This window comes from Polypterus senegalus, chromosome 11 (assembly GCF_016835505.1).
Source record: "Polypterus senegalus isolate Bchr_013 chromosome 11, ASM1683550v1, whole genome shotgun sequence".
Classification (NCBI taxonomy): Eukaryota; Metazoa; Chordata; class Cladistia; order Polypteriformes; family Polypteridae; genus Polypterus; species Polypterus senegalus.
In genome coordinates this window covers 28,541,759-28,569,410 of record NC_053164.1, presented here as the reverse complement: position 1 = coordinate 28,569,410, position 27,652 = coordinate 28,541,759, and the positions used below count along the sequence as shown (strand labels likewise).

Genomic DNA, 27,652 nt, shown 5'->3' with positions numbered 1-27,652 from the left:
CATGAAGGACCTGGACAGGACTAACAGTCTTCCAGTTTTCTCAATGACTCCTTGTTATAAACAAATCAGAAACAAAAAAAAAAAAAATCAGCGACTGCGTTCCTCGAAGTGACTCACTTCCTGGGAGGGTGACGTAGGTCGACGTCACGGACAGAGGCGGGTCATCTGGAGCCTAGAGGTGCGCACTACAGTATAACTGACAGTTGCTCGTTTAAATCCGGAACACCAAAAACGGTCTCATCTGGACCGGGCAGGTCGGGCGAACAAAGAGAAGGAGTAGCTTTCACACTAAGACAGCACAACTCTGTTCGTCTTCGGATTCGCATTCTACGTCCTCCTCCGCGCCGGAATCTCTTAACTGTGAGGTAAGTGCTTGCGGGACATTTAAACTTCAGATGTCCAGTTGCAGATTTGTGTGGCAATGCTCAAGCTGGGATTTAGGTTCGATTCCAAAGTCCGTGTGGAGTGTACATGTTCTCCGTATACGCGTGGGCTGTCTTTGGATGCTTATGATTCTAACGCGTGCCTGGTCCTATCTTGGTGCTTGAAGCTACTCTGATAGATTTATGGGTACCGGGAGAAAAAGATAACATAATGTCTTGACAGAGCATAATGCTTTTCCCTGTCATTCAGTACTTTTATGGTAGCTGTGACAAGGGTTCTGTTTTGTTTTCATATTTCATATTATTTACAAGGTTTATATATTAAACAATTCCTGATGTATTACTTCATTAATATCTTAAACAGCTATTATCCATTGACAAAGACATAGCTTCACTCATTTGCAGAAGTGACTATTTAAAGATCGCCCCTCTGAAACCAGACTTATGAATCATACAGTTTCCCTTAAAGTGTCTCTCAATGCGTATGTATATTTGTTTAAAACTAGAACGCCTTATTATTAAGGGTTCAAATCACGATGAATACATTCATTACCCCCGTGGTTCACATGTATTTGTAATATCAGGGGCGACGTGATGGCGTAGTGATTAACATTACTACCTCCCGGCTGCGGTCCCCGGTCCTGAATTTGTCATTATTTGGATGGTCATTAGGCTATATGTTCCCATCCCAGTATGTCCTGGAATTTCTGGCGGTTTCCTTCCTTATTTCAGAGAAGCAACTGTTTATTTGGTCCAGGATGAGCCAGAGTCGCTTTCTGGATATCTGTGATGGCCTGCCAGATTCTGCTTTACGCCCGCTGCTGCCCCGATAGATCAAACTCCCCGAGCATTTGCAACGGACTTGCACGTTCAAACAATGGACGGACTGCCATAAATAAATATAAAGATCTGTAAATATATAAAAATGGAGGTGCTAAAAGGTCAAATTAAAAATATCGCCCAAACTGTCCTGTTATAAGGCATGGTGATTTTCGAGTTTATGAATCATTACTGGCATGTTGAGAAGATCCGCGATTTCATTGGCTTGCGAAAGTAAAGCATAAAAACTTGTAAGGGGTGTAAGGGCAAAAAGTGGACATCCGGGAAAACCCTTTTGAAATTTAAGCAATCCAAACTCACACTGGGCCTGCTGGTACACGACCGTTGTGCATGTAGATGGACCAATGTGAGAATAAACCGTACAATTTCGACACATTGGACACAACCTGATTCTCAGAAGTTTAGCACAAAACCGCACAGTTCCTGCCTCGTATCTTAACACCCGTAGTCCATTGCACAACAACTTAGCTTGACGCAGCCGCTCACACCACAAAGGCCAACGTCAGATTGAGACAGTGACGTGACACCCCACGCGTGTCTTTTGAATGCTTACCGGGTGACGCTCTTAACTTCTCAGCCACAAGAAATGAGAGCAGCAGGTGCTTTATATTCACGCAGCATCGAGATCAAAGCAGGAAACTGCCCTTGCTGAGAAGCCGGCCCATCAGAGAACACCCGCTCCGGGCCGAGCCAGCGGCTCCAATAAATCTAACATCCGGGACTGTGAAAGGAAAGCAGAGCCCGCGTGGGAAAAGCCGCGATAACACGTGGACAACGCGACCACAATCGCGGTGGTAAGAGGAGGCCGGAGACTGTGGAGATTTTTTTGTGGTCACGGACGACAGTTCTTGATTGGGCACTTCGCCGTAGTGATTTACACCCTTAAAAATAAAGGTGCCAGTTAGAAACAAAATACAGCGGTTCTTCAGAGCTATATGTCATAACCATCTATATTTTAAGATTCAAGATTTAGATTCTGAAAAGGTTTGAACGTGTATTGGTTATTATGTTCACTTTTACAGAGTCCAGTGAAGTTCTCACTTGTGTGTACACATCAACATGCATCATGCCAGCACTCTCAGGCACCATGATTAGTGAGCTGGGCAGAAACTAGAGAAGCTTAATCTTCAGCAACAAGAACTCAAACTAAGGCATGGGAAATTTTATTCACACCAGCGACTTTGACATTTGATAATCCAGCACACAAATATTACTCAAAATCTGAGATGTAGTGGTCAAATTTGTTTAAAAAAATGTGATGGCCTGTCCTGGAACAACCCCACTGAGGAAGATAACAAGTCATCATCCAGACCTCATTGCTGATTGCCAAAGAGCCCCAAGGTCCACTGCTGTTAGTGAGCAGAGCTAACTTACCTTAAAGCTTCTGTCTTACCTGCTGAAATCATTACCAGATGACCAGATTTGTGGAACACCAATGGGTTCCTGATTTTAAAATGACTCTCACTGTATACAATAACAAAGGCTACGTTCAGGTTTTCTTGATCTGTTAGAAAGCCTACTATGCATTTAAGATTTCTGTTTTGTCCACATACCTGTTCAAAGCCCAAAGACCCAATGTTATATGCAAGGAACCCTTCCTGCAATGAAATTGATCGTTGTCAAGCAAAGGTTCAATGACGAGCCACACAACTCATTAAACAATTATTTAAGCACCTTTATTTTTAATTGTAACAGAAATACGGTTTGAACAGATAAAACAAATGTCTAAAATACTTAAAGTCCATCAGAGAAATTGACTTTCCTGTGTTCTCAATATTTGGGTGCAAATGGTGAAGCAGTGGCAAAAATCTATGAAATCTATGTACATTTGTTTATCCGTCTATATAATGTCTTTCAAACCTTCTAATTATATAGCGCATTTCCTATCTATATATCTCCCTCTATTAGAATAGGCAATATACAATGGAGATAGATAGGAAATACACTATATAATTAGGAGATTTGAAAGGTACTAGAGAGACAGATAGCAAGGAAAGGCACTATATGATAGACAGACTGAGCACTATCTCTCCATCCATACATCCTTTTTCTAAATCTGCTTGTTAGTTGCTGACTTTCATATCTTTCTGTGAATTTATTTTATATAGTGCCTTATCTATCTATTATATAGTGCCTTTCCTATCTATCTATTATATAGTGCCTTATCTATCTATTATATAGTGCCTTTCCTATCTATATATTATATAGTGCCTTATCTATCTATCTATCTATCATCTATCTATCTATCTATCTATCTATCTATCTATCTATCAACATATATATCTATTATATAGTGCCTTATCTATCTATCTATCTATCTATCTATTATATAGTGCCTTATCAACATATCTATCTATCTATCTATCTATCTATCTATCTATCTATCTATCTATCTATCTATCTATCTATCTATCTATCTGTCACAAGTTTGCTAGAGATGGCTATAGTTATCTTATTTTGTATGGCTGATTAGTTTCATCTACAGAAACTCATTTGTGTGATGCCGATTATTGACAGCCTCAGGTTTTTATCGCGCCATCGCTGCTGTTCATGTCACATCTGGACTTCTGCAGCTCTCTGCCAGCTGGAGTACCAGGATGTATCACAAAGCCACTGTAGATTATTCACAATGCAGCGGCACATCTGGTGCTCAACCCTCCACGACTGGCATGTGTCACTCCTCTGTTCAGACCAGTAAATTTAAAACCCTTGATTTCTGCCTTCAGGGTAGTCAACAGGTCTGCACCTGCGTATATGGAGGTAATTGTGAGGTCCTGTGCTCCTTCTCACCTACTCAGGTCTGCTGGTGATGCCACCTCGTGATGGCATCAAGCCTCAATCCAGACTCTCTTCATGTGTAGCTCCTAGCTGGTGGAATGCTCTGCCCACCTCTATTCGAATTTCGGACTCCCTCAGTGTGTTTTGTTTGCAGACTCTCTTGTTTGGTGAATTTCCTTTCTGATTGATAATGACTTTGATATGATCATTTAGGTGTAACTAAGCCTACATTTTGTTCTGGGGGTCTTCACTTGCAGTTATCAATTTTATCCCCTTGTCCTGTTGCACTCATTCCTAAACAGTCCTTCAAACTGATGTTTACTTGGTTATGTTGAGCTCATTTGTAAGTTGCTTAGTTAAAAGCATCTGCCGAGCAAACAAATGTAAATATAAACCACGTCAGTACTTACATCAACAAGGTGACAGGACCACTGACTCACTCTGTGACCCTCCTTGAGCCCCTTAAATCAGCCAGAGCTGCATATACAGTATGTGAATAAGAGAAATAGAAGCGATCAAGATGCTTGACAAGGCGTTTACTTTAGAAAGGCGCCATATGAAAGAGCAGTTTGTCCGTCTTGTCCGGTTTCCTCCCACATTCCAAAGACAAGCAGGTTAGGTGATTGTCGGTGCTATACTGGCCTGAGTGTGTGTGTGTGTGTGTGTGTGTGCGTGTGTTCACCCTGCGATGGACTGACGCCCTGTCCACGGATTGTTCCTGCCATGAGCCCTGTGCTTGCTGGGATCGCCTCCATCCTCCCTGAAGCTCAGCTCAGGATTAAGCAGGTTTGGACAGTGGATTGATGGACGGAGGTTTCCAAATGATGACATTCAAGTGCCACCCACCCACTTGCTGCTCAGGATGTGACCAGTGAGTCTGCTGCAGGCGCATTAAACAGGAACTTGCTTTTCACTTCTCGTTTAGACCTCTGTGGTCAGGCCGGCGGCTTCCTTAACTTCTGTGCTGAGGTGCTCGATGGTGTTGAACTTTATTTCTTTTTCTTGAACCTATCTGGTTCTTCCCAGAACTTGTGTCTATAAGATGTTCAGTGCACACCCAGACAGACCCCGTGGTGTCATCCTTGGTCTTCCTCCATCTCTGCCTCATTATTTTGATTCACCTTCACCTTCCATGATTTTTCAGGCAGTCCAGATGAAGACGAATCCCCAAATCAATTCCATTTCCCCTTATGCGGCCTCTTGAGCAGATTTAATGACCTGCCCTTTTTTTTTAAAAGATGATTGATTTGTGGGATTCTTCCAAAGTAAATGAAAATTGGCAAAGCCTCCGGTCTGAAGAGTTCACTCACACTGTGTTCTGCCAGCCCGTCTGTTTGTTTTGGACTCGGACTTGCTTGTGCTAAATAGCAGTGCCATTCATGCAAAGCTGAACGTACCCTGGACTGATGAGAGTGGAGCTTGCAAAATGGAATAATACTTAAAAGAGGCGCGTTTAGACATATCTGTAAAATGTAACAGTCACAGAACTAACTGTTAGCAACACCTGCTTATCCAGGAAATGTTCTATTTAGCCAATCATGTGGCAGCAGCACAATGCACAAAGTCCTGCAGATGCAGGTCAGGCGCCTCAGTTCATGTTCACATCAAGCACTAGAATGGGGGGAAATGTAAACCTCAGTGATTTCAGCTGTGGCATGATTGTTGGAGCCAGACAGGCTGGTATGAACATTTCTATAACTGCTGACCTCCTTGGATTTTCATGCACAACAGGCTCCTGGAGTTTACTCAGAAAGGTGCAAAAAACAGAAATACATCCAATAAGCAGAGTGGCAGTTTTGTGGACAGAAAGGCCTAGTTGATGGACAAGAATGACTGGTTTGAGCTGTCAGGAAGGCTATGGTATCTCAGATAACCACCTTGTACAGCTATGGTGAGTGGAAACGCATCTTAATGCGCCCAACGTCTTGAATCCTTGAGATTTGGATGGGTTTACAACAATAGAAGACCAAATCAGCTTCCACTCCTGCCAGCCAAGCACAGAAAGCCGAGGCTGCAGTGAACACAGGCCTACCAAACCTGGACAGCTGAGACTAGGAAAATGTTAACCCGGTTTAATGAATCTCAGTTTCTGCTGAAGCACGCAGATGATAGGGTTAGAATTTTGCACCAACAGCATGAATCAATTAACTCAACCTGCCTTGTGCCAACAGTCCGGGCAGATGCTGGGGGTGCAATGATGTGAGGAATGTTCCCTTAGCACTCTTTGGGCTCATTAGTACCAATCAATCATCGATTGAGTGCCATGGTGTATATGATTATTGTTGCTGACCATGTGCATTCCTTTATGGCCACAATGTATTGTCTTGTAGTGGCTCCATCCAGCATGACCACACATCGTGTCACAAAGCAAACGTCATCTCTGACTGAACGTGACAACGAGTTCAGTGTTCATCAGGGGCCTTCCCAGTCACCAGATCTGAATCCAACAGATCACCTTTTGGATGAGGTAGAACGCGAGATTCGCAGGATGTGAATCCAGTGCAGTTTTTTTTTCTACCCCCCCTTACAAAATAATACATTTCATACACTGCGGTGGGCTGGCACCTTCCTGCCTTGCGCCCTGTGTTGGCTGGGATTGGCTCCGGCAGACCCCCTTGACCCTGTGTTAGGACATAGCAGGTTGGATAATGACTGCCTGACTGACATATCATGCAAAAATGAAAACGACGAAAATATGAACTAGATTTCTAAGTATTAATTACCATTGAGGTATTTGAATAATGCCCCTCCATTCTCTTTTAATATCTCTTCCCTCGCCTTTTTCTTTTTTCTAAAAGCAGCAAAGCTCTCGTTTGTTTGCTTCATCTTGAGATTGAGAGAAGAATAAACTGTTAATAATGAGATTGAAGGCCTCGTCCCTTTCTGCCGGAATACCGTAAGTCGATGGTGAGCGTCTTCGGTCGGAGTAAGTCGGCGCACTGGTCAAGATTCGTGTTTGCAACGTATGTATTTGTAACAGTTTTAAACATTTGTAACAGACAACACACATTCGCTTCCCAAATCCCTATCAAACAAAATGGTCAAAAAAGTCTAAACAGTCCCGTGCTAACGTTTATTCAAAAGTGCCCTTCGGGGCGGTCAGCCCCTTCAGCCAGAGTGCTGCTGACAAATCTGCTGAACTTGCGTGATGCAATCGTGTCAGCATGGACGAGAGTCTCAAAGGATCCTGTGGAATCCATGCCATAAAGTATTGAGTTTGTTTAGAGAGCAAAAGGAGTCCCTAAGCAGTACTAATAAAGTGGTCAAAAGAATTGAATCAGTGAGTGTTCTTTGGCATCGTGAATGCGTGAGTGGCAGAGTGGCGCAGTGCTTCACAGCTGCTCAGCCCTGGGCTCACGACTCACTTTGCACTCCACACCCCATTCATGGCATGATTTTCCTCATGGCTTTCTGGATCGGCTAGCATGGCGTAGCTAAACTGGGCTGCTGTGAATAGGAGTGCGTGGGTTCTGTGGTGCGAACGACAGGCGCTTGGGCTCCACCTTCACGTGCGCCCTTCAGGATTGTTACTGCGGGAATGTACGATTGAACCGCGCCGAGCTTTTATTGAAGCTCCGCTTTTGCATTAGCAAGCTCGGATATGCGAAAAGTGCAAAGGAGAGGAGCAGCCGACAGCGGATCGATGGACTTCGGAAAAATCCAAAGAAAGTGGCGCCGCAATGTCGATCGAACACCGCAGAGACATGCACACTCTTCTGAGCAGTACGGCGGTATGGCGTATCATGAAATGTTGCAGTTATATCGAGTAACATCAGCATGGCAACGCGTTTAACAAAATCCTGTCTGTGAGAAAGGGCGTCCCTCCAAGGTGGCAGGAAAGTCTCTCTACCTCCTCACCAGCCCCCGCGCCCCTCATCTGGATCAAGCAGGTTTTGATAACGAAACATGGCATGCATTTCTGGGCGTCTTGCTGATTTGTACTTCAGCGGTGGGAAGACATCCCACCAAATTGTATTCTTTTGAAAACTGCGTGACGTGTTTCGATTCAGTCGCCTCCCACATCTCAGACCGTTCAGAATGTCAGAGCTGGTAGGCGTGTGGGCAGACAAAACAATCCGCTGCCAGTTTGTGTTTAAGAGGCACCCACGATCAGTTCCTGACGTCTTATCTTGTCCGGGTAACCCCGCGGACGGTGTTGGTGGTGGGTGGGCTGGAGGGTTAGACGTTACTGTAAATGGCAATAAAGTCCGGAAGCGCTGCACGGTGGCGCGGTGGTTCGCATGCTGTCTGAGTGCAGTTCACCCATTGGCGGTCGAAGAAAGCAAGGCTGGATAGAAACGTGTCAGGGTTTCTTTTTGATTTTTATTTAACATACTGGCGGGCACAGAGTAGGGTCAACCCATTAGGTGACAGAGGTGGCTGCCAACTCTGAGGGGCGCCATTAATGAAAGTAAAAGTCCGCGGTATATAAACCATGGGGTGCGCGCACCGGCCACCGAGGGGATCAAGCCAGCTTGTCGTCGACTACCCGATATTGTCAATGAGAGGCGACGTCTGTCCACTGTGCCTAGGGCTCCGGGAATAAGCAGGTTTGACAATTTATGAATGAGCTAACGGGGGACGACGCTCACGGGGGGACTGAAATTCAAAAATTGCTTCAAAAGGACGGCTGATGAGTTTCATGCCTGAAGTGGTTAAAACCGAGTATTAGAGAAAAGATTGGTTACATTTGCTTAGTAGACATTTTTATCTAAAGCGACTTACAAAGGAGGTCAACATAATCGAGTAAACATCAGTCTGGGGCACTGTTTAGAAAATTGATTACCACAAGTGAGAAGCTCAGGAACAAAATACACGTGAGTTACACTTCCTTGATAATAAAACCTAACAGCTAATATCAGACAGAAATTCACCAGTGGAGAGACTCTTCAGAGACCTCTTAAACACATTGAGGGAATCACAATGTCAAATGGAGGTGGACAGCTCATTCCTCCATCAGGGAGCTACACATGAAGAGCCTGAACTGAGATTTGATACCACGTAGAGGTGGCATCAGCAGGCATGAGTGGTCGAGAAGGAGTGCAGGACCTCATGAGTGTCTCCATATTTATAGATGCTGACCTGTTGACTACTCTGAAGGCAAGCATCAAGGACGTGAACTTAATATGTGCTGCCACACAAGGAGACAAGGCAGTAAACTGAAGAGAGGAATGACACACACTCTTTTTGGCTGCTTGAACAAAAGATGTGCCAAAGCATTTTGGATTATTCATAGTTGCGTGGTGGCATATCCTGGTACTCCTGCCAGCAGACAGTTGCAGTAGTCCAGACGTGACAAGACAGGCATAGATGGCTTGATAGAAACCTCTAATCGGCATCACAAAAATTAATTCCTGTAGATGAAATCTAACCAGCTCTACAAAACCAGATGTCTAGAGCCATCTCTAACAAAGCTGTGATTGATTAGATAGATAGATAGATAGATATGCTCTATGTAATAGATAGATAGATAGATAGATGCACTTCTACAGGGAGCCAACGAAGTGATAATTTTCACATAATTGTGATTTAAATTTCTTTTGTTATGTCAATGACTAAAGCCCCAGGTAATAATATTTACTTGTTTGACTGACACCTTTATCCAAGGTGATTTACACTTATGAATACAATTTCTTTTTGGGTTTCCATTTGGAGCACAGGTAGGTCAAGGGTCAGACCATGTCAGAAATGGGATTTGAATCCACAACCTTAGGGTTGAAGTCCAAAGCCTTCACCACTACACCACACCACAATGCTACAGGCACAAAGACTTTGTTGTGCTCCTCTCTAATTTCAAGTTTGCCAAGTCTACATCAGTATCTGTAGTCCATCCATTACCTCAACCCATCAAAAAATACAGGGGAGACACAAATTATTATCAACAGAGCACGAGGCTGGCTGCCACCAACTTTGGAAGGGATGCCCACCTGAAACAGAGGGTACACTTACAGACCTATGCTGGGCCAAACAAGAATCCTCCAGAGATGCCCATCTAAAGCCGGTGTGGCTAGTTGTTAATGGTCCACGTTCTTTGCACATTTTGGACACCATCAAAATGTAGGTGCTGTAATATTCTTCAACTCCAGTTCACTCACACTGGAGCTTATGAATCAAAACACAGGTCTTTGGGGATGAGGGAAGAAAACCAAAGTACCAGGAGGAAAATTCACACCAACATAGAGAGAACTTGCAATACTGACATTAGAATAGTATAAAACCAGCTAAGTCCAGTTCAGCGTCGCCTATTCCAGCAGTATGTGATGTAGGACAGGAAACAGTGCCAGTCCATCAAGTCTACAGCGTGGTTCTTCAGAGCAATGCCACATGGGAACCATTTTTGTTTGCCGAAGGACTCATCCACATGACGGTTCTGGAAAAAACCTTTTCGAGGCTCCATACAGTAAATAGCTGTGAGCAGATGGTAACAGCTGTGTGAAATACCAATGGCTAATGATCTGAAAATGTCCGCCTATAATAACTCAGGCCAAGTCCAGGTTTTCTTAGTGTCCGCCTATCATGTATTCAACATTTCATTTTTTCTGCATATTAGGAAGTTTTTCAAAGTACAAAGAGCCAACTTCACATGCGGAGAACCTTCCACAGAATGAAGTGGTGCTTTGTCAAGCAATAGTTCTGTGAGGAAACACACAACCCCATAAAGAGCAATAACATGCCATTAAAGAACCATTATTTTTAAGAGAGTGGGTGTTAAAAGAAAGGCTACCAACAGAACGTCTTGTCTGGTTTTTTTTGTGCCTTAACAGACAGAAATGAAAAAGAAAAACACATAACAACAGAATTAAAAATAGAAAAACCGGGGGAAAAAATGGTTAGAAGTTTATGTTTGGAGGTGTTAGTGGTAAAGGGCCTTTTAAAAACGGCATTTGTCACCAACGATTTAAACGTTTTCTCTGTGAGTATCACAGACTAAGGGTGTCAAATTTGCTTGTCACATTTTTCTGCTGAAGGTTCAAGTCCAGTCTGTTCACTGACCACTGAAATTCTGTCATTTGAAATAACTGGTGTTCATATTAAAATACGTAAAAATCAGCATATCAGATGGACTTGTAATAACAGGAATGGCACAGGCTAACATTACATGATGTGCCATGCAAGGCTTGAAAGTAACAAACCGGATGCCATACATACAAGATGTGTTAGTTACATTATTAAATATTGCAGTAATTTTAGAATTAACTCAAGAAACCAAAGCCCTCCAAGGAAAGGAAATGACCCAAGTGATGATAAGCAAATGCCACAAATGACTTTTTTACTAGACGCATGCATTGCTGCTACAAATGTTTTCAAGACCTACAAATGCACTAACAGCCATAATAGAGAGAACAGCAAATATGAAAATCATACTTCTATAATGTCTCAAATCCTGGAGTAGAGTGATCTCCAGCTCATCACATTATTTTATTTTCACCTTTAGCTGCGTTAACATACAATCAATAATTGGGTTCCCTAACAAATCACAGGATTGGAAAATACTGGAAATATATAATGAAAAAACATTGCACAAGTTAAAATTAGCAGAGGATACAATGGATGGAATGTAATTAACATACGAAACAAAGCAAAGGAAAACTCCTTAAATAAAGACAGTATCCACAATACATCAGGGAAGTTAAAAAATTAAAATTGTGCAGAATAGCGACTTACGAATAAAGGCACAGGACATGCTGTACAAACTCCATCTTTCCATTCTATTCACATCCTCGGCAAACAAGATCAGTTTGACATCTGCACCCACTTGACGTTGTGTAGCGTGACGCTGGCTTTAGACACACGGCCTGCTCTTCAGTTCCAACAGAAGAACAACTGAAAGAGAACTCCGTCCACCCAAGAAAAAAAAAAAACATGTCCATACAGTTCTCACTATTTTGGAAGAGTGCGGACACAAAGACTAAAACTGTTAAGTTTGACTTTGGTTGGGCAAAGTCTGAGGGGGGATAAACTGGGATAAGCTTTTAAGTGTGGAGACAGTCGAGGAGCAATGGAGCAGGTTTACACGTAATGCAGGACAGATATATACACTTATATTTGGAATTAGTAGGAAATTTTTAATAAAATTCCACGGTGGGTTAAAAAAGAAACTGTAAAGCTGCGACCCAATCAGACGACAAGTTTCTGAGGGTCACAGGCGTGATTGGTGCCTTGCAGCACAAGAGCTTCAAGCGCAGCTTAACAGTGCAGGTTGACAAAAGCAAGTGTTAGTGTCTACTGTGAAGAGGAGACTGTGCTGCAGGTTTGACAGGGCGAGTGGCAGGAAGAAAGACATTCCTCAAAGGACAAAACAGGGCCTTGAAATGCCAGCTGTGGACTCCTGCAGACTGGAAGAAAGTCTGGTGGACAGATGAATCAAATTTGAAATCTTTGGTTCATCACGAAGGGTGTTTGTACGCCGTCGACTTGGTGAAAAGATGGCTCCTCAGTGTGTGACACCAACTGGTGACCCTCAGAAACGTATCTTCTGATTGGGTTGTGATGTTGGGTCAGTCAGATCTTTCCTATCAGAGTTTCTTCCAGTTTCCAGTTGCCTTTGGATTGTGTAGGACACAACTGGATGCACTGCCACTTTGGTTTTTTTGCAGTTTCTGTAAATGAAAGGCCTACACTTCTAAGGGCTATATGGCTCTGTCTCATTTGTTAATTGCCATTTTCTTGCCATTATCTATATATATAATTCATTAAGGCAAGACAACCATGGAAAGCACGCCGGAAGGGGCGTGGATTCACTGAGCCGCCGACAAGTGAGACACCTATGGCGCACGCAGGAAGGAGCCACACCCACCAATTCCAAGGCCATTGGATACGACGACGACTCACAGGGCCACGCCCACCAACTCGGACGCGACGACACAGAAAAAATGGCGTCATTTATATTCGTCTGTCGTAGAGGCCTCATGCAGTGCAGGTCAGGTTAATGTCATGTACCTCCGAGCTACATTGACTGTTCATAGAGGCACGTTTCTAGCGGAGGTGAATCGCCATATGCAGCGTGTGAAACGGTTTGCGAGGGGTATCCCATGGGACTCTTAAAACAATCCTTTACAACTGAGGTTAAAGCACAATGAAGTAAGCAGTCTTTAAAAACCGAGTTTTCGGTTACGACGCACCGCGTGCACCATAGCAAACTGTTTTACACGCTACATACAGCAATTCGCATCCACGACAAACATGCGTCTTCTTAGATGCTCCTGCACTTTGTTCACATCCCCGTCCCACCTCGCTGCTACCACCGTGGTCGGGTGTCTTGGTGGATTATATATAGAAAGGCAGCCAAAACCGCACAGAGCAATGAAAAGTCTAGAGTTCCATCTTTTCATTCACTTTCTGTTGTATCCTCAAACCCTCCCTTTTTAGACAACTGTGTCTTTCCAGAAGTGTTCAACCATCAATAAATAATTATGTGGCGTTTGTTATGCCGCGGGTTCACTGTTGTGTTGTCTTTTGCTCTCTCCAGAGTTCCATCTTTTCATTCACTTACTGTTGTATTCTCACACCAACCTGTTTTAGACAACCGTGTCTTTCCAGAAGTGTTTAGCATTCAATAAATAATTATGCATGAGATTGAGCGTGTGTCTACCCGGCGCAGACTGGCGTGGGTAAGCCGTTGAACCCCATTTGGGCTGCAAACCGTGGAATTCCCACTAAGTGCGACTCATACGCTCCCACTGGTTGCGTGCCAACCCTTTGTGCACACCACCCTCCCACCTCGCTACTACCATGGTCGGGTGTCTTGGTGGATTCAATATAGAAAAGCAGCCAAAACCACACAGAGCAATGAAACGTCTACGTCAGTCACAGGTACATCTGGACTGTGTAAAGACGGCGACTCAAGTGACGAGTTGGAGGTGGGAACATGAGCGGGCAGTGCATACTGAACGAGAAATCAGCAGACTAGCATGACGGAGGGAGCCGAGTGGACGTCCTTCTCCTCTCCTCCCATTCCGCACTCCGCGCCGTGCACCCCCATTCCTCCGTCTGGCAGGACAAGGCACGATGGCGGTCTGCCAGTTTTTAGTCATGGACGATTGTGTGTTGGTTCGTTCCGTGCATTGTTACAATGTTGCTTTTCTTGCTGATTTATTACATCACCGATTTTTCAAATGTTAATTTTCTCCCTGTGCTTAAAAATCATTAAAAAACCGGCCTGATTATGCGGCGTATGGTACACCGCGGGTTGGCTAGTACAGTGTAATATGGTACTTCAGAAGGTGTAGAAACACTTTAAGACAGACTGAAGGTGTTTAAGTAATCGACAGAAGTTGGAACACCTGTCCAAACTGTTTGCTTCAACTTGCAAAGCTTCATTTCCTTTAATTGCTGCAGAACATGTGTCTGCCTTGAGCATGGGAAAGGTGCTATATAAAAACAAATTATTATAAGGTCAGTAGGAACAAGACAAAATACAAGTGTGTAAATGAGAGGGAGGTCAGAGGAATGATGAGGATGCAGGGAGAAGAGCTGGCGAAGGTGAAAGAAATTAAATATTTGGGATCAACAGTACATAATAATGGGTATTGTGGAAGAGAGATGAAGAAAAGAGTGCAGGCAGGGTGGAATAGGTGGAGAAGAGTGTCAGGAGTGATTAGTGATATCAGCAAGAGTGAAAGGGAAGGTCTACAGGACGGTAGTGAGACCAGCTATGTCACATGGGTTGGAGACGGTGGCACTGACCAGAAAGCAGGAGACAGAGCTGGAGGTAGCAGAGTTAAAGATGCTAAGATTTACATTGGGTGTGACGAGGATGGATAGGATTAGAAATGAGGACATTAGAGGGTCAGGTCAAGTTGGATGGTTAGGAGACAAAGTCAGAGAGGTGAGATTGCATTGGTTTGGACATGTGCAGAGGAGAGATGCTGGGTATATTGGGAGAAGAATGCTAAGGATAGAGCTGCCAGGGAAGAGGAAAAGAGGAAGGACTAAGTGAAAGTGTATGGATGTGGTGAGAGAGGACATGCAGGTGATGGATGTAACAGAACAAGATGCAGAGGACAGAAAGATATGAAAACAAGATGATCCGTAGTTGTGACCTCTGACAGGAGCAGCTGAAAGAAGAATTAGGTTGTAACCTGTTTGTTTTTCCCTGAAGAATTCCCATTTGTAATATTCTGAAATTTCCCTTTTTTCAGTTTTTGCTAACCTAAACTTTAAATTTATACCTCAGTCAGTTTACTGCTTAACTTTTTACCATTTTAGGTCATTCGTTGCATTTCAACTGAATAAATGTGAAGAAAAACTAGGAAAACTGATGTGTTGTAAAACTTTTGACTGGTAGTGTGTATAAACCCTGGCATGTTACTGTGCACTGGGGAAGTTCCAAGGGACTGGAAAATGGCAAATATTATCCAGTTACATAAAAAGGGTGATTGAGCAGATCGAAGCAACTATAGGCCAGTAAGGTTAGCGTGCATCATAGGAAAATGAATGTAAGGAACTATTAAGGATACGATTGAGCAACACCTGGGAAGGACAGGAGTTATAACTGAAAAGTCAGCATGGAGTCAGAAGAGGGAGGTCGTGTTTTACTAACATGCTGGAATTCTATGAGGAGGCAACAAAAGGATACGATCAAAGTGGAGCTTATGATATTATTTATCTGGACTTTCAGAAAGTATTTGTTAAGGTGCCACATGAGAGGGTGGGCATCAAACTAAAAGAAGTGGGAGTTCAGGGTGATGTAGATGGGTGCAGAATTTGGCTCAGACACAGAAAGCAAAGGATGATGGTGCAAGGAACCTCATCAGAATTGGCCGATGTTAAGAGCGGTGTCCAGCAGGGGTCAGTGCTAGAGCTGCTGCTGTTTATAATATATATAAATGATTTAGATAGGAATATAAGTAACAAGCTGGTTAAGTTTGCAGATGATACCAAGATAGGTGGATTGGCAGTTAATCTTGCATCCATTAAATCATTACAGAGGGCCATGGACAGCAGACAGGCTTGAGCAGATTTTTGGCAGATGAAGTTTAATGTCAGTAAATGTAAAATATTACACATAGGAAGTAAAAATGTTAGGTTTGAATACACAATGGGCGGTCGGAAAATCGAGAGTACACCTTATGAGAAGGATTTAGGAGTCACTCTAAGCTATCAACTTCCAGACAATGTTCAGAAGCCATTAAGAAGGTCAGGTTATATAGCGCCCTGATGTGTGGAGCACAAGTCACAGGAGGTTCTGCTCAAGCTTTATAACACATTGGTGAGGCCTCATCTGGAGTACGGTGTACAATGTTGGTCTCCAGGATACAAAAAAGAAACAGCAGTTTTGGGAAAAGTTCAGAGAAGAGTAACCTGGTTGATTCCAGGACTACAGGGGATGAATTGTGAGGAAAGATTAAAGAGCTGAGTCTTTTCATTTTCAGTAAAAGAAGATTAAGAAGAGGCATGACTGAAGTGTTTAAAATTATGAAGGGAATTAGTCCAGTGGCTTGAGTTCATCAAGAACACGGGGACACAGTTAGAAACTTGTTAAGGTTACATTTTGCACAGACATTAGGAAGTTTTTCTTTACACAGAGAACCACAGACATGGAATAAGCTCCCAAGTAGTGTGGTAGACAGTAAGACGTTGGGGACTTTCAAAACTCGACTTGATGTTTTTTTAGAGGAATTAAGTGAATAGGACTGGCAAGCTTTGTTGGGCTGAATGGCTTGTTCTCTTCTAGAATGTTCTCATGTTCTAACCCATGACAGGATTAGGAACCAGAGACAAATGCACCTGCACAGTTCACTGTTAACAATTAACATAACATGCATATCTGGAAAGAAACTGACACCAACACACTGAGAACATGCAAACTCCACATAGAAGCCATTTTCTGTATGTTGTAGGGGATAGAGCAAATCCCAAATGCTAGAGGAGCATTCCAGTTCATCATTATTTTTGTAATGAGTAAGGAGGCACACAGTTACAGGGAGAACATGTTAACCCTGAATGGCCCTGTTCAGGTATGCAGCTGCTCATCACCACACACCGTTCGGCTCCTCAATGTTATAAGCAGAAAGGTCAGTGAGATCTCAACTGAAAGAGTTCTGGCATCAATGTCTGTGATCTCTTCACATCTTTACTCATCTTGCATGTGAAACTTTAAGCTGTGAAGGTTGCATGCATGTCAGCGTAAGTCTCCTCAGTCTTGTCCAAGTGTGATATTGAGAAAGTGTAGGTGACTCTTCTCTGTGATATCTCTGTGTTAATCTTAAAATGACACATTTTCCCACATTCACCTACAAGATGCAAAACTCCAGACTTCTTCCACCTCTTGTGAGGTGTGCTGACTTCTTATTTTTAGTAATTCTGCTGTTTCCGGTATCTTGACAGAGCGCCTGTGCTGGGGTGAAAATGATGACAAGGAGAACACCAGTGATGGTCTGTTTCCACTCAGTCGTCTACAGCGCATTGCTGATGCTCACGCCAATCAACAACACAACAGCTGCACCTTCCAACCAGACCTCTGCAGGTAATCCATGATGGTTAGGCCAGCAAAACAAATCACAATCTTTAAGAATTACAGTATCTTGATAAGATATGGGGACAGCTTAGCTATTAGATAAACAAACAAGCAACAAATAGTCTCAACAGTCTCATATCATCAATTTTTTTATGTTATTATTTGTGTTCGAGTCTTGGCTGCAGTTATGTTGTACCCCAGAATTGCTCATAATCAGCCTGTAATGGTCTCAGATTCACATCCCTGAATCACACCCTCCCCTAACACTGCACAAACTCAGCTAGTGAGGTGTTAAAGCCATGACCCTTAGACACATTGATCCCTATGGCCACTCTCACTTGGCCTAAGTGGTCTCAGAGTCTTGAATCTCAGCCACATGGTACCCCAAGAATGCTCAAACTAGGTCATGAGGTCTAGGGGTCATGACACCTAATCATGTTGTACCCTAAGATTGCTAAAATGTGGCCTATGAAGTGTCAAAGCCATAACCCCCAGGCACATTGTATCCTAAGACTACTCAGACCTGGCCCATGTAGTCTCAGAATCATGACTACTAATCATGTTGTACACAAGTGCTGCTCAATCTCCATTATGATGTGTCCCAGAACTACTCTGTTAAGGTGAATAAGGTGTCAGTGTCATGACATGCCAATCAAGTTGTAGACCAGTGCTGCTGGGACTCAGATTATGAAGCCTTGGATTCATGAATCCCTATATGACTGCTTAGACTTGATCGATGAGGTGATGGAGTTATGACTTCCATCATGGTATGCCGCAGGACTGCTCAGATATAGCCAGTAAGTGTCAGTTGCATGACGTCTGTCATGTTATGATAAAGACTTCTCAGACTTGGCCCATGAGGTGTTAACATCATAATCTCTGTTATGGTGTGTCTCAGAATTGGTCAGTAAGTTGTCGGTTTGATGACATCTGTCTTGGTGTGCCTAAGACTACTCAGACATGATGTCATGACCCCCATCATGATGTGTCCCAGGACTGTTCAAACACGACCAGAAAGGTTTCCGCATCATGATCTCCATCAAGATGTGCTTTTGGACTGCTCGGATTTAGTCAACAAGGTGTTAGTGTCATGACTCCCATTATGTTGTGCCCAGGAATGCTCAGACTTGGCCTATGAGACACTGACGTCATGACCTCTGTCACTGGTTTGCCCCATGGCTACTCAGACTAAGGTGTGACCCGACATTTGCGCGATAGACATATGCGCGCCGACAAAATAGCGCCAGTTAAAATGCGCCGTCAAAATCGCGCAGACAAAATCATGAAAGTTTCATTAAATATGAATTACTAGTTTAAAGCATATATAATAATGTTTATTTTAGAAGTCAATATTACGAGATGCGGCATGCCATCAGCACGGTACGCAGATAGTCCTTAAGATCACGCCCTGCATATGTAGGAAGAATTACAGCAAGGGCGTCCCACTCTCTTGGCCTCTCTCGCGATTTTGTCGACGCGCATTTGTCGAAAACCAGTTAGCGGGTTTGTCGGTGCTCATTTGTCGCTCGCGGTTTTGTCGGGGTGCATATGTCTATCACGCTTTTGTCAGTGAACCCAATCAAGGTGAATACATGGGACACTTGGAATGAGGCCATTAGACTTTGGATTTAGGAATTCCTCTAGATCTGCCCAATTGCTGCCCATGGGGTGTCAGTTTAACGACCTCTACCATGATATGCCCCAAAGTTTTCTAAGACTTAGGGCATAAGGTGCCTTGACATCGACTTCCATTGTAAGTGCTGATCGTACTCCGCCTCTAAACACATTGTACCCTAAGACTACTCAGACACGGTCCATGGGGTGTCTGTGGACTACAGAACCACGCACCCTGTAGGTTTTCTTTCCTAACACCCTCTTAAATGGACGGTGATTGTCGTCTGCTCCTTTTGACCATATTGTAGCTTAGCCTGGAAGTTCTAGTGAACACAATTAGCCAAATAGAGAAGTTTCCCTAGTGTATATGTGTCTTGGGTTGACTCCTGTCTGGTGGTCTCTGGCTCTTGTGACCCTGAAGAACACTGTGGTTTCAATGAACACTCACAGCTTCCAGGGCCGTGGTAGTTGCTTTATTGCCTACCTTGGTCATGACTAAGTCTTTTTTTTTAATCAGTGTTGATTTCAAATCCAAGAGGCAGAGGTTTTGTGGTCTGCTTTGTTCTACTGGGTGATGAAGATCTAGTCTTTGTCCCAACCAGCAGGCATGTAAAAATTAAAAAAAAATATTAATACAAACAGACGTGCTGCTGAGTCAATGAGAATTTTAGCAGTAACATGAAAACAAGGAGAGCTGCAGGTGGTGTTACAATGCCTGACAGGCCCAACCACTAACCTGAACAATGTCGCCCATCTGACCCTGACCAGAGTTGGCCCCAGCTGCCTACTGTGATGGATGGATGATGAACAGTCCAGGTTGTGTTTGTTTCATTGTTTGCATAGTCATAAGGTTGCAAGTTTTGTGGTTCCAAATGTATTTATTTATTTTGACTTTTTGATTTTATCATTCCAGCTTCTCAGCGATGCAGCCACCCACCAGTTCCAGAGCATGGGGGCTTTCGCTGTGTGCCATCTCCCTGTAATGGATTTTTCCACAAACGAATAGTGGAATATTTCTGTGAGACAGGAAGGACCATCCAGGGCAACAAATCAGCATTGTGTAAAAATGGAAGGTGGATGCCATCGACTCCGGGCACTTGCAATCCAGGTGACTATGACTTGGGTGAGACTCAATAGAGTTTAGGAACGGGGATGTGGTGAGCAGCCATGTATAACATTCTAGACACACACATAAGGTATCAGGGATGCCTCAGTGGCAGAGGGCACCATATAGTGGTGCATGTGTCCCTGATCTGAATTGGCATCAGATATTGGACTTGTTTGTTCTACCTGTGTGCACATGGCAGGTTTCATTTTCCCTCTTTGCTCAAAGTTTTGTTTCCGTGTGGGTACCTTGGAAGGCTCCAGCATTGCTACTGGCAGTGCCACCCAATTCCCAGTGAATCAGCCTGAAACTGGATAGAGGATGGAAGAACACAGGAAATGAACATCTAAGTAAGGACAGCTCAGTGTCCCAAAGGGCCACCATACCTTTACCAGGCCCAGCAGCTCCATTTCACTTCAAGGTTTCAGGCTACCATGTACTGTACCTCTGTTCAGAGTTCCAGAGTATTGGCTTAACTGGCCTTACCATGGTAGCACCTATAACTACGTTCCTCTTTCTTGCTTGAGCAATTGGCAAATTCGGAAATGTGCAGTAAAAACAGGAAGTGTTCAAGGGATTTTTTTTTATTACTCTAAGCCACCCCAATCACCACTTCCTCTACCTGTGTGCAGAAATCTCCTTCAAACTTGCCAGCGCATGCAAAAAAAAAAAGAAAAAAAACAGCTGCTCCACTCCAGCGATACAAAGGCAGACTTTCACCTAAGCTGCATCCACATGCTGTCCACACAGCCGGGCGCACATTTCTGAGCAGTGTCACCAATGGCTGCTGGGCTCATATTTCCGGCAACCATCAGGTTTGTCATCTGGTCTCTGTTTGTTTTTTTGCTTTAATGTGGTCATGCTTTCTTTTTGTAGACCCCAACTATGAAGATAAGAACTCGGAAAGCAACCACCTCCCCACTGTGGCTACAACTGCTGTAGCCGTTTCAGTGTTCCTGTTGACGACCACCGCCTGCATGCTGGTGAAGCCAAAAATCCGAGCCTGCCGCTGTGAAAGGTAGGAGGCCATACTTTGACGTGACTTTAAAGCTGCACAGAGACTGAGTCTTTAATTAATTCCTGCATCAAAAATGACCAAGTCTGACCCATTGAGAGAAACTCCAAATGAGATCTGCGTTTCAACATAATCTCCTTCCACACCCTTCTGTACTTGTTAGAACTTTCACAAAGCTTTTCTATTTCCTTCAGCCTGTTATTGTCTTTTTGGTCAGCCACATAGATTCTTCTTTGCCAGAGGCTCCTCTTGCAGTCTCAATACGTTTAAGTTGTCATCAATCTGATTCTGCCATCTCCTCCTTTGTGGTCTTCATGATCCTCTCCCAATAATTTCAGCATCTTCTTTGACATACATTTTTCATCTGTTCTCCATAATATCTGAGCTAGCTCAGTCTATGCTCGCTGACCTTATGCTACTCTTGCTTTGTTTCTAATGTCTTAACTTTTCTCTCAGGCTTATATTACACATCCACCTCAGCATTCTTGTCCCAGCAGTTATTGTTCTTTTCTCTTCATTGTTTATGCTGCAAATCCATATAGCAATCACAGGTCAAATCGTGACTTTTCTAAGCCTCTCTTGCTTGTGCAGCCACTGTTCCATAACTTACTTTACGTCTTCATCTTCCTCATGACACATGCCTGGTGGTCTTTCGGACTCAGGGATCAGGTCTAGGGATGTTGTGATCCTGTCATAGAAAAGCTTAAAAACAAATTATGCCTCAAAAACTGAAAGCCCAACTTGCTATTAGATCGCACACGTGTGTACCAAACTACCAAGATTCACCACCTTTGGCAGCCTAGCTCCAACTCAAGAGACAGGCTTTGGGCCTGCAAGGCCCCAAAAATGGAGCAACAGCTTTTAAAGTCAATACTATCAAAAGCAGAGAAACTTCTGGTCAAATGAAAATCAATATTTAATATCTGTTTATCAAAAGATTCATAAAAGGGCAAAGGCAAAAAACAACTAAACCAAAATAAACCCATGCTAGCCAATCCATGATCAGAATCCAGAAATAATTTATTTCTATGAAGTTTTCCACAAAACTTAGTGAAAAAGGTGTAGACCTTGACATTTCCTTAATGAGACCAATACTTTGCAAACATGGTGTGGAACACAAAAGCAGGCCTACCCTCTGAAGTCCTGGCCCAAATTTAAAAGGCAGGCTTCAGTCTGCACAGGCCCCAAACAGGACTATTAATGTTTAGAAATCTCAAAATATAGTCAATTCTTATTATCCATGGGAATTACATTTCCTGAAAAACACCATGGAAACGGAAACCGTGGTATCTGGAGCATTGATCCTATGAGAAGAAAGGGGTTAGGTTCTGGCAGACCCTATTCACAATACGCTTTTGTTACGTATTACTATGAACACATAATTTTGTGTATTGTAAATCAGCTAGGCTCATCACAACGTGTTTGCGCTTAACAGCATTCGGCAAACACTTTAGCTCTATGTTTCACTGGCAATTTTGAAATTGATTATATTTATCTGATAAAAGGCATAAAACACTGAAAACACATGGAATATTATCTGAACGAAGAGACTTGTCAACATAATAGAAGCTGCACGAATGAAATCCTTAAACCGTGTTGCTGAAACAGCCAGTGGGCAAAAATGGAGGGATGGAAGGAACACTTTGTGGCTGTTAAGGCTTGCAAACAACGAGGAGACAGGACTCATGGGGTTGGGCATGAGGAGCTGGGGTTGGGGGGTCATACGGGATTCAGGCTTGTCAAGTCAAGTTTCACTGCAAGCGACCAAGGCAGGGCTTATCTGAGGACCTCACTGAACTATCTAGTAGGTGGCAGTAATGGCTGGTCTGTACAAAGGGCAGGGACTAGATCAGTGTGAACTTATGCCCTGCACTTACTTGTTTGTGGGGAACAATTACATGCATGCATGGAGTGATGGTTGTGAGGCTAAGGATCTGTGGTTCAAATCCAGAAGGGATCCTACTCCGTTGTGCCCTTGATTGAAGCCTTTGCTCCAGGGGCACTGTACAATGGTTGATATTGTGCTCTGACCCCAAAGGTCATGCAAAATGACAATTTCCTCCTCAGGGACTAACAACGTATATCAAATCAAATAAAAATAATCATGAATGAGGTTCAACGGCTTACCCACGTCTCTCAGCACTATTTAGATATACGTTAATCCTTTCAGCTTGATGCACATCGCATCGCTAACCTAGGCACGAGCACAAATAGTCCAGAGTAGACTGCAAGTATCACAAAATGGGTTACACTTTTATAACAGCAGATCATTAAATCTGGGGGAATGGAATCCATGTATAGCGAAGACTTATCCATCCATCCATTTTCTAACCCGCTGAATCCGAACACAGGGTCACGGGGGTCCGCCGGAGTCAATCCCAGCCAACACAGGAACCAATCCTGGGCAGGGCGCCAACCCGCCGCAGGACACACACAAACACACCCACACACCAAGCACACACCTAACCTGCATGTCTTTGGATTGTGGGAGGAAACCGGAGCGCCCAGAGGAAACCCACGGAGACACGGGGAGAACATGCAAACTCCACGCAGGGAGGACCCGGGAAGTGAACCCGGGTCTCCTAACTGCGAGGCAGCAGCGCTACCACTGCGCCACCGTGCCGCCCGCGAAGACTTATTGTATATTAAAATTTTCATTTGAAAGGAGAGGATAACAGTGAACCTCTGAGGCCTCCTGCATAAAACGTGCTTATGCTTGGAAACATGCATAAGTGATTTCTTACACAAAAGTTGGGATATATAAAACACGACTTACTGTGGAAATTGACTTAGAGTTACAGTGAGAATTTTAGTGATTTAGGTGACAGGACAATATCATTTCGTTGTGTATTTCAATGATGCGTCAGTCACATTCTGATATCCATCCATCCCTCTATTTTCTATACCCAGTTGTTCTAAACTTTTAACAGAGCAGGGATTGTGTAATTTCTGTCTGATGGTCTGTGTAATGGAGGCTCCAATTCAGCACACAACTCCAACACTGCAAAAAATGGAATCTAATCCTAATCCATGTCTGATCTATGATCAAATCCTTAAACCACAAATACATAACACAAACTCCAGAAAAAACAGATAATGCAACAACACTACCTGAACATGGTCCATCTAGTTCATTACTAATGGCTACTGACATCATCAGCCCCCTAGAATATGTCTTCCAGGCTTAGGCTCAAAACATTTTGATTGTCCAACATATTTCTTTAATACCTGACAGTCATGTTTTGCACATCTCTGCTCACTTGTTTTCTTCTTCTTCTTCACTTTCTCCCTGTACAGGAGATTTTCAGACCAGCAGAGCCTCATGTTTAATGGCTCTCCAGTCTTGCTGCCCAGCTATGAAGTTGCCGTCTTTGGAGAGGGGGCGGGTTCAGCCTGCTCAAACCCCACCCACCACCTACAGAGAAATCTTCTGGAATCGACTGCATTGGGCCCACCATCCAATCAGAGCCTTGATTTGCCTCCTCCTCCTCCTTATGAAGCCATCGCGCCGCACCCCATTCACGAGCAAGGCAGCAGCATCCCAATTTCTGCTGCCAATGAGAAGGACACCTAGAAGGCTGCAGGACTGAGACACCTGCCTGCTTGTGGACTTTGGAACACCACCATCTTTATGAAATTTGCTTTTGGAAAGAATTGCATGGAGTTTAAACACTGTGGACCTTAAAGATCACATTTTTAGTGTCAGGAAGGGATCTGGAAAAGTTCTGGATTTGCTTGTTATCTGGCTATTGGAGTGAAGGAAAACTAATCAAAAGTAAAACAATAAGGAGTAAATAAGGGATCTGAACGCATCTAATTTTTAAAAGACAATCCAGGTCACTGAGCTCTGAAAATCCTGATTCAGCAAGAGAATGTGTCACGAACCCATGGATTCCTAGCAGATGTTAAGAACACGTGCATTTGAGATGGAAACCAACGAGAACTTCTTCACATTAAAGATGCAGGCATCTGAAATGAGTTACTGAGACATGGGCTCTAACAGACAGATTGGAACATCTTTGCATTTACTAAACCAAATGCACTTGGCTTTAGGGAAGATCTTAAAAATTCTTTTTTTGTCAAACAAGAAACCAAAGGCAAAGGACTTGCTTTAATGGAAGAAGACCAGGCACCTGGTCACTTTCTGCCAAAAAAACATAAATAAGGAGCAGACTATGTGAGGTTGGAAAGAATGACCAACAGCTTGTGTCACCAGTAAATGTCCACACTCTTAACCAGGAGAGTGCGGTAAGTTGTTGAGAATACTCAGCTCTGGTAGAACACTCTGGAAGGTGAACACCAGCACTTGTGACTTTAGACCCTGCCCTTTCCAACATACTGCCTCATCACAATAAATTTGCGGCCTAGGAAACTTTAGAATCCAAAGTTTGCTACCGCTTTATTTCTGACATGATGCAGCAGTATGAAAGGCGCTATACGATGCATTGTGAATGCAGGAGTTCATGCTGTTCACTCTGTTGTTTATTCTGCTGTGGCTTGAAACTACATGGCACAGAAACCACTTAAGTATGGAGGGGGTTTATGACTTTGGAGGAAAAGCACTTTATTTAGATTGGAGCTACTGTAGTGCAATTTAGGTCATGGCTAAACATATATACTGTACATTTGATCATATATGAGTGCAATGAATGTATATTTAGAGATGGCCAGTGCCAGCTGGCTTTGAGGTTTTAAAAAAGAACTACAATTTAAATTGGTATCGGTGACTTGTGGGAAACCCAGAAGATCATTTGTGGCCTGTAAAGTTCTGACTAATGCACGTCACTTTCTGGTTCTGGTGGCTGTGGAAGTATTGGAATCAAGACAGAAAGAACAGAAATTCCTCACCGTTTATGCAAATAGCAATAAATCAATCAATCTAGCAAACAAGCTAATTAATTACTCAGTCAATTAAGCCCAAAAATGAATTGAATGACTACCGTCTTATCGGGTGCCCAGGTGATTGTTGGTGATCTCAATTCTGGCTCAAGTGCCTTTCACAAAACAACCACGCAAGTGAGAATTTCAGCGTACGCTGCTCATCTCCGACTATTGCTGTCACCATGTGGAGTCCAGACGCGGTGGAGTTTGCCGATTCCCAGAGCACGTCAGATTACATGACTGGCTATCATAGGGGACATCAGATTAGTCAACTGTAGTCAAATACACCTTGAATACATTCCTTTGAAGTTAAAAGCTAATCAATTCACCCCAATTATGTAATCAATCTTTCAGGATGATCAGTTTATTAATTGAGGTTAATTCATTATTTCAATTCTTGTTTGATTCGATTGCTAATCCATGAGTTAATCGATTCAATTTTTTATTAACTAATCAAGTAAGCCTCTTACAGAGGATAAAAATAAAAACTGTTGCTAATCACTTATCCCTGGAGTGTCCAACTCTGATCCTGGAAGGCTGTGGCGGCTGCAGGTTTTCCCTTCTGCCACATTTTTTTTCTTTATCCGTAACCAATTTCTGCTGTCAATTGACTTCATTGTAATAGCCCTCTTTCTTAAGACTCACTCCTCTGAATTGCTTTTTTTCTTCCTTAAATGGCAACCAAACCAAATGAGATGTGAAACAGATGACCAGCTAATTTAGGGTCTCAAACTCCAACCAGTTTCTTAACTTGTTGTTATTATTTAATTATTTAATTCTATGACTTGTTGGTGCTGTCATTCTTCCACAGCAGATACGTCCAAAATGATTGATTTTCTTTTTTCTCAATGTTTTGTGGACCCGAGCAGATCAACATTACTGACACCTTCACCTTTTATTTTCAGATATTGTATAATGGACACTGGTTAGCTGGTCATGCACTGGCCGTTTTTTAGATCTCATTATTGTTTGGTTGCTAATTAAGTAAAAAAGAAACAATTAAGAAGTCTGGAGTCTTAAATCGCAAGTTGTTTAAAATGAAAAGGCAAAGTTAATTAGCAAAAGTGGGCAGTAATTAAGTAAAGGTTTAAAACAGGGGTCCTCAATCACAGTCCTGGAGGGCCGCAGTGGCTGCAGGTTTTTGCTCCAACCCATTTGCTTAATAAGAAGCCCTTATTGCTCAAGTAACACTTCTGCTTCATTTTAGTTGTCTCGTTCGTTAAGATTTTGAACCCTTATTGCTTATTTTAGTCTTAAACAGCTGTTTTCTTGGTTTTTAACTCTTTGAGGGCTGAATATTTTTTCCAAAAAGTACAGTTCCTGAAAAGCAATGGTTTCACACAGAAATCAACATAAAACGTCTGTTGTTGCATGCTGCGGCTGCCAGTTTGCCAAGGGTGCCAGACTGTCTTCGCGTGGCTGAGGCAACAGCGGTCATGGTCACAGTGCATTGCAATCTGGTTTCTACCTCTTATCATTGTTAAATGGCAGTCCTCCCGGTGAACTTCATCAACCTGTTCAGCAGCATGATTAGCTGGGGACCAGTCAGCTGAAGCTGGAACCTCGCATTCGTTTCC

General features: G+C 43.2%; 1 protein-coding gene across 2 annotated transcripts; it reads left to right on the top strand.

The window, feature by feature from the left end:
• zgc:152863 (uncharacterized protein LOC562658 homolog) lies at window positions 1-27,219 on the top strand. 2 transcript variants are annotated; one of them, XM_039768246.1, is made up of 5 exons: window positions 1-365; window positions 17,331-17,469; window positions 19,988-20,182; window positions 21,056-21,197; window positions 24,492-27,219. In XM_039768246.1, the coding sequence occupies exons 2-5, from the start codon at window positions 17,352-17,354 to the stop codon at window positions 24,766-24,768; spliced, it is 732 nt and encodes a 243-aa protein (XP_039624180.1). In that variant the 5' UTR covers window positions 1-365; window positions 17,331-17,351; the 3' UTR covers window positions 24,769-27,219. The 2 variants fall into 2 exon arrangements, with proteins under 2 accessions (XP_039624180.1, XP_039624182.1); XM_039768248.1 differs by lacking the exon at window positions 1-365 and adding an exon at window positions 7,560-7,891.
• The last annotated feature ends 433 nt before the right edge of the window (window positions 27,220-27,652 follow it).